This window comes from Lepidochelys kempii, chromosome 2 (assembly GCF_965140285.1).
Source record: "Lepidochelys kempii isolate rLepKem1 chromosome 2, rLepKem1.hap1, whole genome shotgun sequence".
NCBI classification, from domain to species: Eukaryota; Metazoa; Chordata; order Testudines; family Cheloniidae; genus Lepidochelys; species Lepidochelys kempii.
Window position 1 is genome coordinate 214425960 of NC_136381.1, and position 19083 is coordinate 214445042.

General features: G+C 38.3%; 2 protein-coding genes across 2 annotated transcripts in view; one reads left to right on the forward strand and one right to left on the reverse strand.

The window, feature by feature from the left end:
* Positions 1 to 1116: 1116 nt before the first annotated feature.
* On the forward strand, positions 1117 to 10166 carry AGR2 (anterior gradient 2, protein disulphide isomerase family member). Its single transcript, XM_073333786.2, has 8 exons — positions 1117 to 1158; positions 2902 to 3057; positions 3409 to 3472; positions 3703 to 3755; positions 4280 to 4353; positions 4806 to 4869; positions 8852 to 8935; positions 9855 to 10166. The coding sequence occupies exons 2-8, from the start codon at positions 2910 to 2912 to the stop codon at positions 9902 to 9904; spliced, it is 537 nt and encodes a 178-aa protein (XP_073189887.1). The 5' UTR covers positions 1117 to 1158; positions 2902 to 2909; the 3' UTR covers positions 9905 to 10166.
* A 2797-nt stretch (positions 10167 to 12963) lies between these two features.
* The window catches only part of TSPAN13 (tetraspanin 13), a 28772-nt gene continuing 22652 nt past the window's right edge, over positions 12964 to 19083 (reverse strand). Inside the window, exons 3-6 of the mRNA XM_073333799.2 lie at positions 18825 to 18905; positions 15140 to 15253; positions 14651 to 14761; positions 12964 to 14124 (exon numbers count right to left, since the gene is read on the reverse strand). Of these exons, the coding sequence (XP_073189900.1) occupies positions 14050 to 14124; positions 14651 to 14761; positions 15140 to 15253; positions 18825 to 18905 (381 nt within the window). The 3' untranslated portion in view covers positions 12964 to 14049. The remainder of the gene's footprint in view (positions 14125 to 14650; positions 14762 to 15139; positions 15254 to 18824; positions 18906 to 19083) is intronic.

The window sequence follows — 19083 nt, forward strand, 5'->3', positions numbered from 1 at the left end:
GGGAAAGCTAAAAATAAAAAGTGATGTATTAGGGTAAAGCAGTATTTCCTCTTAAATACAGTCTGTCTAAATACATTTGGAAATTGCTTTTCACTAGCAGATACATGAAATCATAGTGAATTTGACATTTAGATCTGATGGGTTTCATTTCCCTATCTGGATAGTTCTAAACTTTCCCTACCAGAGATGGCCATTATTCTGGGTTCCTTAAAATACATCTAAAAAGCAAAATGCACTAAGGGGACCTCAAATAGCATGTACTGTAGTTTCAAAATATGTTGCACAGATAAGGAACACAATGTATTTTGCCCTGCAAATAATTCAGAGCAAACAGCATGGTGGCTGTCTTGCAGGCAAATGGTTCTATACTTTTCCTAAATGTTGCACTGTATTGCACATATATCAAATATAAAATAATGGATGTTTATGGCATAATTAAAATAAATATAGAATTACTTTGTTACGTAGGACATGAATCAGAGCTATATTTAAAATATCAGATTTTAAACTGTTTTTGTTTTTAAGGTTCCCAAATAATGCGATGGTTTACAGAGTCTGTGTAGCTGCCTACTAGAATAAGTTTCATTGTAAATGTTCCTATTTGATTTAGGTTTAAAAAAACAAAAAACAAAAATCAATGCTCTGCCTTACACTATAGCATGCACAGTAAATGATCTCTTAATTACCACAGTGATGGAAACCTAGAGTTCTGAATCATCATTTTGACTTTCTCAAAGGAATAAAAGAACCCTGATGCAGGCTAAAACGTCCATCCAATCACGCAAAGACAAATCAGCCTTCAGGCAAATCAGGAATCTTGATTTAAGCTTACCTGGACTTGGCTGTTTGCCCATATTTTAAAATAACTTTTAAAAATCACCCAAAAAGCCATATAAGTGTCTCTGTATTAAAATGTATTTTGCATGGGGTAATTGGTATGAAAGGGTGAAATTATTTGATTCAAAAATTAACCCTGAATGTAATTTTCTTTGAAAAAATAGAAAGGTTAGCTCACAGGGTATAGTATTCAAATACCTAGCTTGTGGGTGGAGTTGAGGTGTGCCAAGGTGCATAAATAGGGATCACTGAGACTTTGCAGTTCACACTGAAACTTGGAACACTTGCCCAGCTCCTCCAACAAGTGGGAGGGTAAACAAGGTAAGGCTATGAGCTCTTGCTTAGAAATGCAGCTGTTAGAATCCAGTGAGCTTTGGACTCAGGTTACTTATTACTGTGGCAGGTGAGAAATGGAAAGTGAAGAAAGAGGCAACTTAAAGTGTATAGCTTGCCATAAATGGGACAGGTGGAATAATACTGTCTCTTCAATTAAAAGAACCAGAAACTTTATTTTCCTCTTGGAGCTTACCATGGCAACATCTAGCTTTGTACAGATGATGCTTTAAGGAGTAGGTTTAATGCTGGTTGGTCATTGCTTTCAATTTTGAATCAGCCAGCAAGCTGAGATTTGTTTGCTCTTTGATTTCCTGTTCAACCAGACCCCTCCCCTGCCCTTTTTTTTTAAAGCAATATTTCCTACATAATGATCTAACTAAACTGTCTCTGGAGTCTGCTCTGAATATCCACTGGGCTTCCTAATGAAAATTTACTAGATTTCTTCCCCTCTAAGGAGACTTTTTTTTTTCTAATATAAACATTAACCTATTTCCAAAAAAACTTTTCTTGTGCTTTTGCTGTGCTGTTGAAGCCAAGACTGAGCAGAGAGCCAGGGTCTGTTGGGCATTGGAGCAGCAAAGGGTGATCTCCAGGCATTCTAACTCCTGTTAACAAGTCCCCTCATGTGGTTTTCCCCCAAAGTCCTGGAAAGAGGCAGCTTTACCACGCTTTCACTTTTGCAGCCTGCATTTAAAATATTCCTACTGAAGCTCATGCATCCATTTTGTTTTTCCTGTGTATGTTCTGGAATACCTATCTGTTTATCTTAAGTTTTCTGTACCCCCCCCCATGCTATCGTAGCAGTCAGATGAGAATTTACAGAGCAAATTTGAATCTCAGAGTAAAAGTACTAAGTTTATTCCTTGGTAGAATTATCTTATTTAAAAGATCAAGGAACTTCTGATCAAACCTTCCAGGCTTCACCCTCACTCCCTGAGTCAGGCTGGGGAAGAGATTTCAGCAGTAAAGCATCCCTTAAACTGATAAGTTGCATTTTGAAACAAATCCTCTGTTCTAATCTGTGTTCAAACCCTGGCTCTGCCACTTTGAGATCCATGAGGTAAGTAAGTTTGCCCCTCTGTACCTCAGTTTCTCTGTCTGAAAAATGGAGTAAGCCTTCCTAAATTGACAACCCTCACAAGGATGTTGGGAGATACCTTGTCTCTCTCGTTTATAAAACATTCATTACCACAGTGATTAGGTAAGTGAGGTAATATCTTTTATTGGATCAGCTTCTGTTATAAATGTTTTATAATGTCTAAGACACTTATTCATATTTGCAAGTGCCTTTAGACCATTAAATAATCGTACTATAGATGTTATCTAATTGTTTAAACTCACTTGTCTTATTGAGTGAATTCAATGTATGTAAAGCCACCATCAAGAAAAACAGAACTAGCATCAGAGTGAGTATCTAGGATGACTGCATTGAGATGGGACAGGCATATTTTAAAGTGGCGACAAGTAACTTTCAAAGATTTTGGGAGATGATAGATTGGTTTATTAATAACTTGTTCGCTAAAGAAACTTTACTACTTATTCCTTACATCCTTGAAAATGCAAACTAGCAAGAGTGGTTAATTCTAGCGGTGACTCAGCCCAGCTTCACATTTGTGACTTTGCCATTTATACACGGGAAGGCTCATGTACAGTATGATCCTGCTGAGCAATTTTCTGGTTGGCATTCTGAGAAACTGCCCGAATTCTAAGGGTTTGTTGTCTTTTCAGCACTAGCCATGGAGAAGAGTTGTATATCTGTGTTCCTGCTGCTTGTTGCTGTCTCTTATGCCCTGGCTAAAGACTTCACATCTAAGAACGATGGCAAAAGGGATACAAAAGAAGTAAAAGAGACCAAACCAAGAGTGCCTCAAACTCTATCCAGAGGTAAAAACTTGGTTCATTCTCCCAATTCTAGCTCCAAGAAAGTCCTTCACCCCTCAATCTGCTACCTCTAAATCCTATTACATTTTTAAATAGCTGTCTGGCCCACAGTCCCTCTCCTTTCACCTGCCTATATATTTACAAATATTTTTTTCTCTGGCCTCTAAAAATACCCCTCCAGTACTTTTTTCCCCCAGAAGAGATTTCATCGTCACTCAATTACAATACCTGTTTTGGAAGCATATTCTCTCAAAGTACTTCTTAGTATCCTTTATTTCATATTTCAAGCCTAGATATAATCTTCTCATTGCCAACAACTCTTAAAGGTAATTGCTGTATATCCTTTTTCTTTAGGGTGGGGTGATAACCTTGTCTGGACTCAGACCTATGAAGAAGCCTTGTTCAGAGCCAAGAACGGGTAAAACAACATTTTTTTTTTTCTATTCTTGCCACAGGTTTCAATGGCGCCATCTAGTGTTATCTGATTTACCTGACTCCTCTGGCGTTAGGGAAAGAATTCTGACAACCATTAGAAATCTGTGTATTCATTAATTGTCCTTCACAGTCTGAGATGATCTCCCTCATCAGCACTGGCTTTAAGGTTGTCAATAAGGAAAGTCTAAAATGAGGTATCTTCTTCCATTTCAGCAACAAGCCCATAATGATCATCCACCATTTAGAGGACTGCCCACACAGTCAAGGTAACACAGCTTTGAACATAACGTCACCTTATTTTCTACCTTATAAACTCAAATACTGCTAAAATAAAACCTTGCTCTCTACTTCAGTGAAATACTCCACTCACTTCAGTAGAGTTCTCTGTGGGCATTAAGGTCCATCTGAAGGATCAGGGCCTGACACGCAAACGAGACCTCTTGGAGTTGGACTGAAAGGCAGAACTAAAATAATGTGGTGGGTTTGGATAACATTAAAATCCAAATCTTCCTGAAATTTGAAGGGGTGAGGGGAACAGATTTATGCCATTTCTATTTTTGTTACTTCAGCTCTGTTCCAGATATCGCACGCACACAGGCTTAAAACTCTCCATTTTAATTCTTTCAGTTGGACATTCTAAAATCTCCTAACTTTAGAGAGTCCACCAATCATATCTGAATCTTTTCCTATATCATTTCTTGGCAAATGTATGCAATTTTTACCCTCTCTTTCCTCCAGTTTGTATTTTATTTATTATTTGTAACAATTGTTTGACATTTATTAATTGTAGCATTGAAGAAAGTATTTGCTGAACACAAAGAAATACAGAAAATGGCTGAAAAGTTTGTTCTTCTGAATCTTGTTGTAAGTTTTTTCCAGTTACATTTTATCAAAACTTAAAATTTCAACTAGCTCTATTCGTGACAGTGATTGGAAGCAGTAAACATATATCTTTAATTATGGCTTCTTTGACTAAGGCAAATATTGTGTATCAGTTTAATCAGATATGACTAGAACTGTCTGGTGCTACAACAGGGATAGATTTAACAATAAGTATATTCTATAGCTATTTCAAGAAGATGTACACAACAGTAAAAGATATTTATTTTAAATAAATAAAAACACTGTTAAATGTGACCTCTGCAGTTTTACTGGGTTCTTTGGTTAGTGTATTTCTTAAGCTTTAAAACTTCAGACTACATGTTAAGTTTGACAGCCAAGAAATTATCGAGTAGAAAGAAAATGTTCTGTTGGTGCTTTTTATACAACATGATCTGCAGCAATCTTGACTTAGAACCTTATCACTTTTCTTCCAGTATGAAACAACTGACAAAAATCTTTCACCTGATGGGCAGTATGTCCCTAGAGTTCTGTTTATAGGTGAGTACTGTCGGTTTTAATGACACAGCCCCCAAGGATGATATCCATTTTGAAGCTATAGATGCTGGGTCCCCCAGTGTGATACAAACAGGGAACCCTTCACATTGTTAACAGGGGTTAATACCAAGGGATGAATAGAATCTTTAGTTTTGTTTTGCTGGAACAAATGTGACAAAACAAAACTGGAATGAGGTAGTAGTGTATGGGTCTTATGTGGGGGGGGGGGGGGGGTGAAAGGCTTATGTAGTAATTAAGAAGAAATATATTTTAATAATTTGTGATGAGTGTTCTAAAATAGAGATGAGTACACCAATGAGTGCTTGAGTGAATACCTGACTCCTCCTCTATGAATGAGGAAAAGGCAAGCTAATCTTAACTCACTTCTTGTCTGCATGTCACCTGAGGCATGTTTTTTCATATAAGTGTTGTTTTATGTGTTCTTCCTTTTGTTTTGTCCCAAAGATGAAACGGGCCCCTGGCTGGGCTCTGCCTTCAGATTTTCAGTCTTGCCAACTATGGGTGAGGTCGAAGCTCTATCAAGACATTTGGAGCTTGGCCATTGACTTCTGTAGCACCAGGATTTTACCCTACAGGTCTCTCTGTTTAAAGCAGCCTGGTACAGTGTCTAGGGCAGCTATTGATGCTCAGAACAGATGTAGAGATGGTTGACCCCCTTCTTACTTCTCAGAGCTATTTCTGAACACAAATAACCAATGAACTGTTTTCTCTTTGAAATAAAATCTTGAGATTATAAAAGCAGTTATGGTCCAATATCCTTAAAGGACCAGACTTGCAAAGCTAGATGTACTGAACTGTGTGCCTAATTAATATGCACTAGTACCTGACATGCACATACCACTGAATATTTAGGTGTATAACTGGCCACATCCACACATCAAGCAATGGTGCAAGCACTGCTCATGCATAGCTTTGAAAATCTATATTGTTAGATGTATAGCTCATAATCTAAAAAGCATCATTTAATACTATGGCTGTCTTTCACTCATACTACAAAAAGTAATCTCACACTTTTTTTCTAAACTCAGAACACATAGTTTTTTTTAAACCCAGAACACCCCTGTAATGGGCAAGAAACAAAAACTGTCAGGAGGAGGAGAAGTGTGAGAGAGAACTTCTAGAGGTTTCTCTTATGGAGTTTTCATCAGATAACACCAATACATAGGGGTGAGTCTGCCTTCTCTCCTCATGAAATGAAGAGGGCATTTGGCTCCAGAAAAGAGATTTCAGGTAGCCACAAGAGGTCCCGCGTCTCCATGCTGACTCTAGGACTCTCTGCCCTCTCTCTGGCTCCCTGACAGCATGATTCCAGTGGGTCTGTGCTGTCGGGGACTCCTCTGTCCACTGCTGCCCCTGGAACCACTAACTTGAAAGGTATGGTAGGGAAGGAAAATCCCAGGGAAGATTTCCTGGTACAAAGGTATCTCCATTTGGGAGTTAGTAGAGCCTTAAATGACACTAATTTTAGACAAATTCTTTATGGGGCTGGCAGAGGATACTGTAAGTGGCTCTTTCTCACAGCCATCTCCCTCCCTCCCTAACCTCAAAAGGGCCTTTGCAGGTTCTGGGTTGGGCTTGTATGTGGATCATGTTGAGACAGTTTATTTCTTTCTGTTGACCAAACTACGGGGGCTAAAGGACCATGTCTCTTCATAACAATTAATATTTGTAACAATGCACATCAGGGTAATTCAAGTATCATGTAATGAAGTGGGATGTAAATTGGGCAACTGCACTATTCAGAACTGAATTTCCCCAATAGTGTTTCAGAAACACTGGGGTTTTGTTCACACTATTTAGAAAACATGAAGTATCAGCTGTTGGAACAACATACTCCATCTTCATATACATACATATGCATCAAGTAAAGGTATAGACTATTTAAGATTATAAGAACAGCCATACTGGGTCAGATCAATGGTCCATTTAGCCCAGTATCCTGTCATCCAGCAGTGGCTGGTGCCAGATGCTTTAAAGGGAATGAACAGAACAGTGTCATTTATCCATTCTCTGTCATCCTGTCAGAGGCTCAGGGACATCCAGAGCATGGGGATGCATCCTTGACCATCTTGGCTAATAGCCATTAACTTATCTAATTCTTGTTTGAACCCAGTTATACTTTTGACCTTCTCAACATCCCCTGGCAAAATTCCACCGGTTGACTATGTATTGTGTGAAGAAGTACTTCCTTATGTATGTTTTAATTGCTGCTGCCTATTTATTTAATTGGGTACCCCTGGTTCTTGTATTATGTGAAGGAGCAAATAACACTTTTTCTCCACACCATTCATGATTTTATAGACCTCTATCATATCCCCCCTTAGTCATCTCTTTTCCAAGGTGAAGAGTCCATCTTTTTAATCTCTACTCAGATGGAAGTTTTTCTATACCCCTAATCATTTTTGTTGCCCTTCTCTGTACTTTTTCCAATTCTAATATATATACTTTTGCAATGAGGGACCAAAACTGCACACAGTATTCAAGGTGTGAGCGTACCATGGATTTACACAGTGGAATTATGATATTTTCTGTCCTATCTACCCCTTTCCTAATAGTGTCTACATTAACTTTTTTTTTTATTTGCCACTGCACATTAAGCAGATGTTTCCACAGAACTGTCCATGATGACACCAAGATCTTTCTTGAGTGGTAACACTAATTGAGACCCCCATCAATTTCTATATATAGTTGTATGTTTTCCAATGAGCATTACTTTGCACTTACTGAATTTCTTGTGCCATTTTATTGCCCAGTCACCCAATTTTTATGACATCCCTGTGTAATTCTTAGTAGTGACCGCTGGACTCCGTCTTGAGAAATTTTGTATCATCGGCAAACTTTGCCACCTCACTATTTTAACCCTTTTTCCAGATCACTTATGAATACGTTGAACAGCACAAGTCCCAGTACAGATCCTTGGGGGACCCCACTATTTACCTCTCTCCACTGTCAAAACTCATCATTTATTCCTATCCTGTGTTTACTATCTTTTAACCAGTTACTGATCCATGAGAGGACCTTTCCTCTTATCCCATAGCTACCTATATTTACTTAAGGCCCTTTGAAGGACCTTGTAAAAGGCTTTCTGAAAGTCCAAGTACACTATATCCACTGGATCACCCTTATTAACATGTTTGAACCTCCTCTCAAAGAATTCTAATAAATTGGTGGGGCATGATTTTCCTTTACAAAAGTCATAGAAGATTAGGGTTGGAAGAGACCTGAGGAGGTCAGCTCATCCAACCCCCTGGTCAAAGCAGGACCAACACCAACTAAATCATCCCCAACATACTGATACTTCTGTTCTTTACTGTAGTTTCAACCAATTTGCCTGGTACAAGCCAGTAAGCCTAACTTTAGTAATTGTCTGGATCACCTCTGTAACTATTTGTTTTTTTTTGAATTGGCACTACATTAGCTATGTGCCAGTCAACTGGTGCAGAGGCTGATTTAAATGATAGTTTACATACCACAGTTAGTAGTTTTGCATTGTCATATTGGAGTTCCTTCAGGATTCTTGGGTGACTACCATCTGGTCCTGATGACATTACTGTTTAACTTATCAATTTGTTCCAAAAGCTCCTCTATGGAGACCTCAATCTGGGACAGTTCCTCAGCTCTGTCACCTAAAAATAATGGCTCTCATGTAGAAATATCCCTCACTTCCTCTGTAGTGAAGTCCAATGCCAAGTATTCATTTAGCTTCTCTGTAATGGCCTTATCTTCCTTGAGTGCTCTGTTAGCACCTCAATAGTGCAGTGGCTCCATTGATTGATTGGCAGACTTCCTGATTCTGATGTACTCGAAAGAGAAAACAAAATTTGCTGTTTAATTTTTGTCTTTTCTCGTTCTTCACATTTGTTTTCTGACCTGCTTAGCTATACTTTGTATATATTAAATATTAATATTGTAGACTATTTAAAATTAATAATTTCTTCCACTATTTTTCCTTACCTCTTTCCAGATCCCTCCCTGACAGTTAGAGCAGATATTACCGGAAGATACTCAAATCGTCTCTATGCATATGAGCCTTCAGATATTTCATTGTGTAAGTATTCTATTTCCTAACAGAAGCTTGCACATACATTTAGAACAGATGATGTCTTCTCAAAAAGCAGTGAGAAATGCTAGGCCTGTTTTGCTTAATATTGGTTGAAACATGATTAAATTGCCAGACCTAATTACATTCTTCATGACCTCTTGCTTCTTTAGAGTCCAACTCTGACACCCTTACACTCAGTTGTGCCTTACTGTATGAGTAACTGCAAGGGAAATCTATAGGATTGTTTACAGTATAAAGGTGCCAGAATCAGGCTCATAAAAACTAAAGCTCGTTTTTTGATAGTTTATATATAAAATGGGTCAAGACAGCAGCTTTGACAACAAGAAATTAAATGTAAAGGGACGTTAAACTAAAATTCTTTTCACATCATTGATCCTGAGAGACCAGCAGTATGGTTCTAGGGCATTAAAATCCACCAGTTTGGAAGGAAGATAATGCATTTTTGTAAGAAGTTGCGTAATTCATTGGCACTCACTTTGCATGATAGATGGAACACTGGTGCTCTAAGAGCCTTTGGGGGCAACAGGATAAGAATCCTATTAAAATTAACGGGAGTTATTAGTACCTTGCAGTAGAAAATGAACCATGTGTGAGATTCCCTCACAGTTCCAGAGCAATTAAATTGTGTGGAATGACTGGACTCCCCTGCTTTCCCCCCCCCCCCCCACCCTTTGGAAAGTATATTAGTAGGGTAGCTTCTGCAGAAACTGTAACTTAAAACATGGTCAGGACTGTTTCCAAGTCTTGGACGAGACTGTAAAATGTATGATGGATGAAGAGTTAGTACAATAAGGGAGCTTGTGACAAAAGGTCTCCTTTAGTAGTAACAACACTTTCCCTAAAGTAATTTGTCACTGGCAGTATAACTGCACAAATCTAACAGTTCTCAATGTTTCATTTCTAGTGTATTCAAATATGCAGAAAGCTCTGAAACTGCTGAAGACTGAATTATAAGGCAGGGAAAAAACCCATATACAGCCAAGATGTCTGATCTTCTCTCTCTGCTCTATTCACTGGCATCAGTGAAGACTTTTTAGGTTGATTTTAGAAATGCATAGTACTGGTTTATATGCATAACTAACTGGTTTTTTGTTAACACTTTTTTGTACTGGATGGGATTTTAAGTACTGGTTGCTTTTTAAAAAAGCATACAGTGTTCTGTATGCTTCAACTGTAAAGCATGATTTTTTTAAAAAATAAATACATTTTAAGATTTCTACAGCGTATGTTGTCTTATTTTATGGGGCCTTACTCAACAATGTATTCAAATAGTCATCCAACATTAACAAAAGAAGGCTACTTCGTTATAAGAGGCTGCAAAAGAGGTTATAGCTTCCCCACTGTAACATCCAAATACTAAAACAGATTATGATTTGAAAGCCAGGGAGGCTTCTTCTTCTCTACAGTTTTAACAGCCATCTAAGGTTCCTACACTCAAAAGGAGCCTGAGGAATATTTCCTCGCTTAAACATTAATTTTCTTTTTAAAACATTTTTTTAAGTGTACTGCAAGGATAGGAAAGATCAGCAGCTTGCAATACTGATTTGACCACCTCTCTCAAATTCTAAGGAAGTTATAGTAAAATGTCTAAGATAGTAAGAGAAACAGTTGCTTGATATTATTTGCAATAGCTTCATAGTACATTTAGTTCATAATACTAACCCAGAAGTTATTTCCAGATCTATTACTTAAAATTAAAAAGTATAAGAAATTGTACTTAATGCTGAACATGAAAATTATTTACCTGTCTTCAGAAATTTTATATTGACTCTTTTTACATGTTTAGTAAGAGGAACACAAGTCTGTAACACTTGGGGCCTCTGTCAGTACAACTATGAATTCTAGTTGTTATAAAAATTCTTGTTTCATGGAACCCCTGTATGTATCCATCATTGCTGACAAGATTTCAAGTTTATATCTCCCAGACTGTGTACAACAGAGACATGTTACTCTTAACGACTGTACTTTGACCAAACAATAAGTACGCTAAGGGTATTGCTTGGAGCTGGGAGATGCCATCTCCTTCAGCTTCCCATAAGGGGCTGGTATTTGGGGAGTGGAAAATTACCAGCAGGAGAACAAAGGAAGCAGGTGCTATTGGAGGAGCATATACAACTAGAGGGATTCACTGGGACAGGAAACTTTGGGTAGGAGAGAGGAAGGGCACTGATCAGCCAAAGTCTGAGGTTTCAGAAGACAAGTCATGCACTGCAGCAAACTGACCCTGAATAGCCACAGAGACCTCTGACTCCAGCCCAAAGAATGTGCTGGAATGTTGAGGAAACCAAGGCAGGGAAAAGTATGTAAGGTTTTTTTTTGTTTGTTTTGTAAATGGACATGTATTTCTCATACAATTAAGTAAAGAGCAATAGTGGTTTAGAATCCTATGCAAAGTCTGTGCTGCTACACCTCTCATGTGCCTTTCAAGAGCTTAACTGGAGGACCCACCACACCCAGAGTTCTGGGAGAATGTATGGTTAAGCTACAGGGGAGGGAGACTGAGGGGTCAGTAGTGGACAAAGGGACTAGATATTGGACTGCAAGGTCTCAGGAGGTAGTTCTAGATAGATATCTGCACTGCAGTGAGAGCCAAGAAGCTCCAAGAAGGGCAGTGTGTGGACTCTGTCAGACTACAGGAAGCATAAAGCACATGGAAGCCAATTGTTAAATCCCCTCACAGCAGTCTAGTGACTGGCCTGAGAGGGCACACCCCTGGAACTGTGGCAGCACCTGCACAAGCCCTGAAAGCAAAATATCCAGTGACAATACCCGAGTCCCATACTTCTGACATGGGCAGTACCACAGTATCTACCATATTACTCTTGACTCTACAATAGAAAACCTTAACTCCCACCTCAGCAACACAGCAGCTGTGCACCAGTGAGCTGCAGGATACATTTTCCTATAGGAAGTGTGAGTGATGACTTTGTACACACTGAAGGGGTCTGGGATTTTAGTTATAGGGGAGGAAGAGATGAGCAACTGATATAGGCAGGTGGAGCCATGTTAAGGTGATTCTAGAGCTGGCCAGCTTTTGTTTTTAGGGGAACACAAACTCCCCCCCCCCCCTTAAAGCAACCATAACAGTTTCTTTGCACATTTGACTTTGTTCTTAGTGGTTAAAAGCTTTATGACCAAAGAAGGAACCTGATTTACAAGGAACTCAATGCTCCAAGTTGGATGCAGTCTAGAGCTGATATGCTGCTCATCTTATCTACAGAAGGGCAAATAGGACCACAAAAGAATCCCTACTCACTTAACCATCTCAGGTAATAGATACTGCTTCCAAATATCTTTCTAAAACTCACAGCAGGAGGTACTACTGCTGAAAGCTTGCAAGTAGATCTGAGGGTGGGTGGCACTACTTCAGGATAAAAAACTTGTGTACTGCAAATAACTACTTCTCTGCAGCTCTGTACATGAAGTTCTTAATGCTTCTCCCTTCTGTCCCATCTCAAATCTCCACCTAGATGTCCTTATGCAATCTCAGTTTAGAAAGAAACTGAACATACAGATGCCTATATGGGTCCTATCACCTCTGTACCTGAGCACCTGCTTACCATACTAAATTCAGTTATCTCCTATTTAGTGAAGGCCCTTCAACATCCCACCCCAACCTACATTACACTTGTTTCCCTCATACTCTCCAACCTGTGCTGCCTGCGCTCTTCTGTAGCTGCTCTCCTAGATATTGTTTCTGGGCATCTTCCCAGTTTTTCAAGTTGAGTGTCATACAAGGAGAAGAGATGGAATTTCAGCCAAGATGGGCAGCTCCATTGAAATCCTTCACTGAAGACAGGACAACATTTAACCATAATTCAGAGAAAAGAGTGCATGTTAAAAACCACCATGCACCTTAAAGATTAGGCCTTCTGATCATCCAGTGTAGTGTATCACGGTCTATAAAGGTATCTATTTTAGCATATGAACAACTTGGTCAAGGACAGCGATTTCTTCTGAAGTTTTAGAGAGCATTCAAGTACAAGCACATTTTTTTAATTATTTTTAAACTACCAAAAATGCCACAATGATATTTTTACAATTACATTTCAAATCAAGTATTTTAAATAGATACTGAAGGATGAAGATGGGTCAGGTTTGACAATGAATGTCAGTATCACACTTTCATAAGTTACTACAACAATGAATTTAAACTACCTGTAAAAATAGTTTTATAAGAAATCTTTGAACATCGATCAAAATTTGTTACACTAACAAAATGGATCATTACCAGTTCCGATATTGTCTTAGTACCACAGTTCATTCGCCTATCAAGAAAGTTGCTTTTTTAAAGTAAAGTACTTCTAAAATTAGTTTCAATAGGTTAATTTTAATGGGTTTTCCTCACTCATTATTCTCAATTGCTTAGATACAGAGATAAAAAAAATGTTTTTATTCTCTTTAAATGCAATTCTAAAGATGTCAAAACTAAACCCTACAGAAGTCAGTTAACATACGTTTATATCCATGATCTAAAATGGTATCTTGAATTTATCTAAAAGAAAAGAAACACAATAAAGGGTTGATAAGCTTAAATATTTCAGATGTTCTCTATGGTATTTTTTAACCCACACAGCAGAATGGGAAACAGTGATTCAACAGAAAAAAAAGATTTACTGTATTTCACCCTACAGGCATTCAACATACAGATGCATCATTTTAAAGAGAAAGCATGGTTTTTTTGTAAAAACAACAAAAAACACACAAGAAAGTGTTAATGTCAGAATATATGTTGGTTGTATTTTTTTGTTGTTCAGTTGGGGTTTAAAAAACAAACAAACAAAAAAAAATACACTCAGAAAGGCAATACATTCTGGTGCCATAAAACTAACTAGAAACAGTAGACTGCAGCAATTGTTGTGATCTAACAGTTAACTATCATCTCAGAAGTGTTTACATTGCATTCAGCTACAGAATAGATATATCTATTTCCAGATAGAGAACCCAGAGGTGAAGATGGGAAACCAAAGATGACAAGCACAAACATCTCCATGTAGGAAAATTGTTTTCTTTCAGATCCTTAGCGTGCAGAAGTGCTAATTGCTAGAGAATTCATATTTTAACTGGAAAAGACATTCAGTCCTTGAGAAATTTTCCAATCAAAGAAACGCACTAGGGTTTGCACGAGAATCTTTTTGGTTCCTGTATCTATAAGTCAGCCAAACTCCCAAAATCTGCAAAAGAAGAAGATAGACACTTAGCAGTGCTTTTATCTCCCCACTCCAGGCATCTGGTTTAAAGAACAGAATATTTTCCATCGTGCCTTGATACATAAAATTTGCAAATGCAAGTTCAGGACGTGCTTGCACTGGTACTTAAGTCACAAGAAAACCCCACAAGTTCCCTTGTTACTAGTGGGAGGACATATCCTGGGAGAGATTTCATTCTAGCAACAAGGAGAAAAACCTGCATATCCAATGTGTGGGGTGTTGGCATATACTTCCCTATGACCACACCAATATCTACAATTATTGCTTACTCATTTATCTACAGTATTAACAATGTAACTGGAAAGGTGTGGCTACCACACGCACTGAAGATTAGAGACTTGGGAAACCACCAGTGCTGAAGACCACATGCCTCTTGGCAGTTTCTGTTCGCTATCCACTCTGCTTGAGTTGCTAGTCAGAAAAGCTAGACGATGTTGAATAATAGTGTTAGAGATTTCTGCAGTAAAGAATTATGCTAATGTGCACTCACCTCAGTGAAACTGAAGAAGAGTCCTATGCCACCTACAAATCTCAGTACCATTCCTGAATATTCTTCTATTATAGGTGCACATGTTAAACATCGGTTATCTTTAACGCAAGCCTGTAACAGAAGAAATTACAGCTTTCAGATTATTAAAAAAAAATGTAGCACAAACATGTGAAGCTAGCCAGAGGCACCTAGTCTTTAGATGGCATAGTTTTGCCCAAGACTGGCATTTTTAATAAACTGGACTGTAAATAATACATGACTCCTATGTCATGCTTTTTAATCAGAAGATCTCAAAGTGTCTAAATGAGGTAAGTACCATAAATGAATTGATACAATTTCAGTCTTGTGTATTTGATAATGATTTTTCAAACTATACAGTATTCCTGTAAATGTGATGATATACTTAAGCTGCTAAGCAATGGCAATATGGTTGCACACTTCTCTAGAAAAGAATAAGTAACAAAAGTTATATCTCAGTGATCTACTTACAGCAGAGCAGGTTTCACTTGAATTGAAGTTTCTGAAACCACAACAGTCTAGATTCCTCTCAATATCTTCTCTAGCACTCTTTGTGTTGTTCCATCCAACCTCGAGAAGTTGTCTCTACAAGACACAAAGTTAACACATGCATCATTTAATAAATGCTACCCTTGTTTTTTGTATTTCATTGGTGTCCATGTAGTATGCATGATACTCACAGACACAGCCCCCGCCCTGATGTATTTACAGTCTAAAACAAGCAATATACATATGTCATGAATATAATGTACAAATAGCCCAAATAGCTAAAGCAAGAAAAATATCCAGTATAAGGTTCACAGTCCGTATGGATTATCTCCACACTTTTTCAGATCTGCAGCTGTACCACCAGCAAAGTGGCAACATGAATTTGAATAGGCAGCAGGTTTAAAACAAACAAAAGGAAGTACTTTTTCACACAATGCACAGCCAACCTGTGGAATGTCTTGCCAGAAGATGTTGTGAAGGCCAAAGATTATAACAGGGTTCAAAAAAGAACTAGATAAGTTTGTGGAGGATAGGTGCATCAATGGCTATTAGCCAGGATGAGCACGGATGGTGTCCCTAGCCTCCGTTTGCCAGAAGCTGGGAATGGGCAACAGGGGATGGATCACTCGATGATTACTGTTCTGATCATTCCCTCTGGGGAACCTGGCATGGGCCACTGTCAGAAGACAGGATACTGGGCTAGATCTGGTTGGTCTGACCAAATTGGCCATTCTTATGTTCAGATCTCTCATTAACCAGATTTTAGTGAAATACTGGTTTTATTGTGACCAACGCCATGCATGGCTGATCATCTAGTTGCCATGCTCTTATTCGCTCCCTGCTGCTGATGGGTCATTGAATTGTGTCAGATACTAATGCTAAAAGTTAAGAGGCACTAACTGAAGGTGCTCCATAAAATCCAGCAGTAAAACAGTAAATTTTATGGGCAAGTTTGCTGGAGCTGGGACCTAGCACAGATCCTGCTGTGGAGGAACAAGAGTAAGTTAGTCAGAAGCTGTAGTAACCGCAGCATCAAGCTGCTCAGTTGCACTGAGTTGGCTGGTGGCCCCAGGGAAGTTCCAGAAGACTGGAAGAAAGCTAATGTTTTGCCAGTTTTTAAGGAGGCTAAACAGTATGACCAAGGTAATTAAAGGTATGTCAGCCTAACATCAATCCCACACAAGATAATGGAACAGCTGATACAGGACTCTAGCATTAATTATATTACTTTCCTTTAGTTCTTTATTAATAATCAACATGGGTTTATGGCAAATAGATCCTGTCAAACTAACCTGATATCTTTTTTTGATATTACAAATTTGGATAAAGGTTATAGTGTTGATGTAATATACTTAGATGTGACATTTTGATTAACATGGCACATATGAAATGGATTAAAAACAGGCTAACAGAGGTCTCAAAATATAACTGAACAGTGAATTGCCATGAAGTGAGTTTTTTTCCAATAATGTCCTGCATGGAGCCATTCTTGGCCCTACACTACTTAACAGTTTTATCAATGACCTGGAGGAAAAAAAACAAAAAAACAAAAAAAAACCCCAAAACACAAAAATCATCACTGAAAGTTTTCAGATGACACTAACATTGGGGCAATGATAAATAATGACGAGGACAGATTACTGTTTCAGAGTGATCTAGATCACTTGGCAAACTGGGCACAAGCAACAAATATTTTAATATGGCTAAAGTAAATGCATATATATGGGAACAAACAATGTAGGCCATACTTACAGGATGGGGAACTCTATCCTGAGAAAAAAGAAAAGGAGTACTCGTGGCACCCTAGAGACTAACCAATTTATTTGAGCATAAGCTTTCTCGATGAAGTGAGCTGTAGCTCATGAAAGCTTATGCTCAAATAAATTGGTTAGTCTCTAAGGTGCCACAAGTACTCCTTTTCTTTTTGCAAATACAGACTAACACGGATGTTACTCTGAAACCTATCCTGAGAAAGTGACTCTGAAAGAGATTTGGGGGTTGTGGTAGACAAGATGAACATGAGCTCCCAGTGTGATGCTGTGGCCAAAAGTGCTAATGTGATCTTGGAATACATAAATGGAGGAACTTCAAATAGGATTCTCGTGCAAACCCTATATTTGGCACTGGTGTGACTGCTGCTGGAATATTGTGACCCGTTCTGGTGCCCACAATTCAAGAAGGATGTTGATAAATTAGACAGGGTTCAGAGAAAAGCCACGAGAACGATTAAAGGATTTGAAAACATGCCTTATAGCGATGGACTGAAGAAGCTCAATCTATTTAGCTTAACAAAGAGAAGGCTAAGGGGTGTCTTATTTACAGTCTATAAGTACCTACATGGAGAACAAATATTTAATAATAGGCTCTTCAATCTAGCAGACAAAGGTACAACACAATCCAATGGCTGGAAGTTGAAGCTACACAAATTCAGACTAGAAATAAGGTACATTTTTAACAGTGAGAGTAATTAACCTTTGGAGCAATTTACCAAGGGTTGTGGTGGATTCTCCATCACTGAATTTTTAAATGATGACTGGATGTTTTTCTAAAAGAGATGCTCTAGGAATTATTTTGGGGAAGTTTATGGCCTATGCTAAACAGGAGGTCAAAACTAGAGGATCACAGTGGTCCCTTCTGGCCTTCGAATCTATGAATTAAAGATTAAAAGCTTTCAGAAAGGGTGGGTGCAACGGTGAGGAAGAGAAAAAGGGAGCACCTTTCCTACTTCCACCTCACACAGAGCCATCAATTAAAGCCCTGCCACATACCCCCCTTCTCCCATGACAGCTGTCCCAGTTTTTTTTCCCCACATTAAGAGGTGTGATCACTGTCATCAGTAGCTCCAGCACAAACTATGCTTGATAACATCTTATCCATGGATGTGTAAACCTCACTAGGTTACAAAGCTTGGCTATAGAAGTGAAGCTGAATAAAGGAGGTAACCTTTAATAAATGGTACAGATTTGTGAAGTCTAACAGTTCAAACAGGATATAAACTTAAAACAAAACAAAACAAAAAAGACTGGCTCTTAGAGGCAGACTGCGGGCCCAGAGGATGGGGCTGGTTCCACGTGCCAGTGTATTACTAGATAGTCACTAAGCAGGGGGGTCAATGATCTGACTTGTGGATAGAGGGAGGAGATACACCTTAAATCAAATAGGGTTTACATGCTTAATAGACTGGATTGAATATACCTATAATAGCCATAGTTTCTGGATTATTCAATTTATTATATGGAAATGTTTTTTTCATGCGTAAGTAATTCAGTGTTAATCTAAATTTAAGATAACAGCAAAGGAAACTACTGAGTATTAGTTCAGCTTGTTCCAAATTGCTGAACTTCACATCACATAACTGACATACTTGAGAACAGAAATGTAACCAGAAAGTCTAAAAGTAGTAAAGTCAAAATATAAACCACTGAAAAGGAACACTGAACTGCATCAATGACCTCCTAGGAACCTGACACCCAGCACCGATTTTGCAGCAGTCCTTAGCTAAATAAAGGATGTGAAAAAGGTCCCCATCATCCTTTATAGAGACATATAAGCAATATACTATGCATACTACAGTTTGATCAAGTTGTCAAGGCAGCAGTACATAGCTCAAATCTACCGACAAACACATCATTTTTGTTCAACTGAAAATTCAGAAGAAATTTCTTACCTGCTGATCTTTGTTCAATGCCAAACAAGCACAGGAGACGGAAAACTGGACAATGAACACTAGCAAGAGAATAATCATGTACTGAAGAAACAGTTAAGGTTACATTTTCAAAGGAATTTTAGGTAAGCAAAGCACATGCTTAACAGTTACATGCAGAGTCAAGTATGTACATAAATGGTGCTTAAGAATATAAAAGCTATTGAGCATCTAAATGGGAGGGCTTGGCCATCTTTTGGAATGTATAAGTAAGCTATAAGGA

Excerpts from the sequence above, each read along its gene's own strand:
- AGR2 (XM_073333786.2), top strand. The coding sequence starts at position 2,910 with ATGGAGAAGAGTTGTATATCTGTGTTCCTGCTGCTTGTTGCTGTCTCT. Across the intron at positions 3,756-4,279 it reads GGACTGCCCACACAGTCAAG|CATTGAAGAAAGTATTTGCT; the intron begins GTAACACAGCTT and ends TATTAATTGTAG. Across the intron at positions 4,354-4,805 it reads TTGTTCTTCTGAATCTTGTT|TATGAAACAACTGACAAAAA; the intron begins GTAAGTTTTTTC and ends CTTTTCTTCCAG.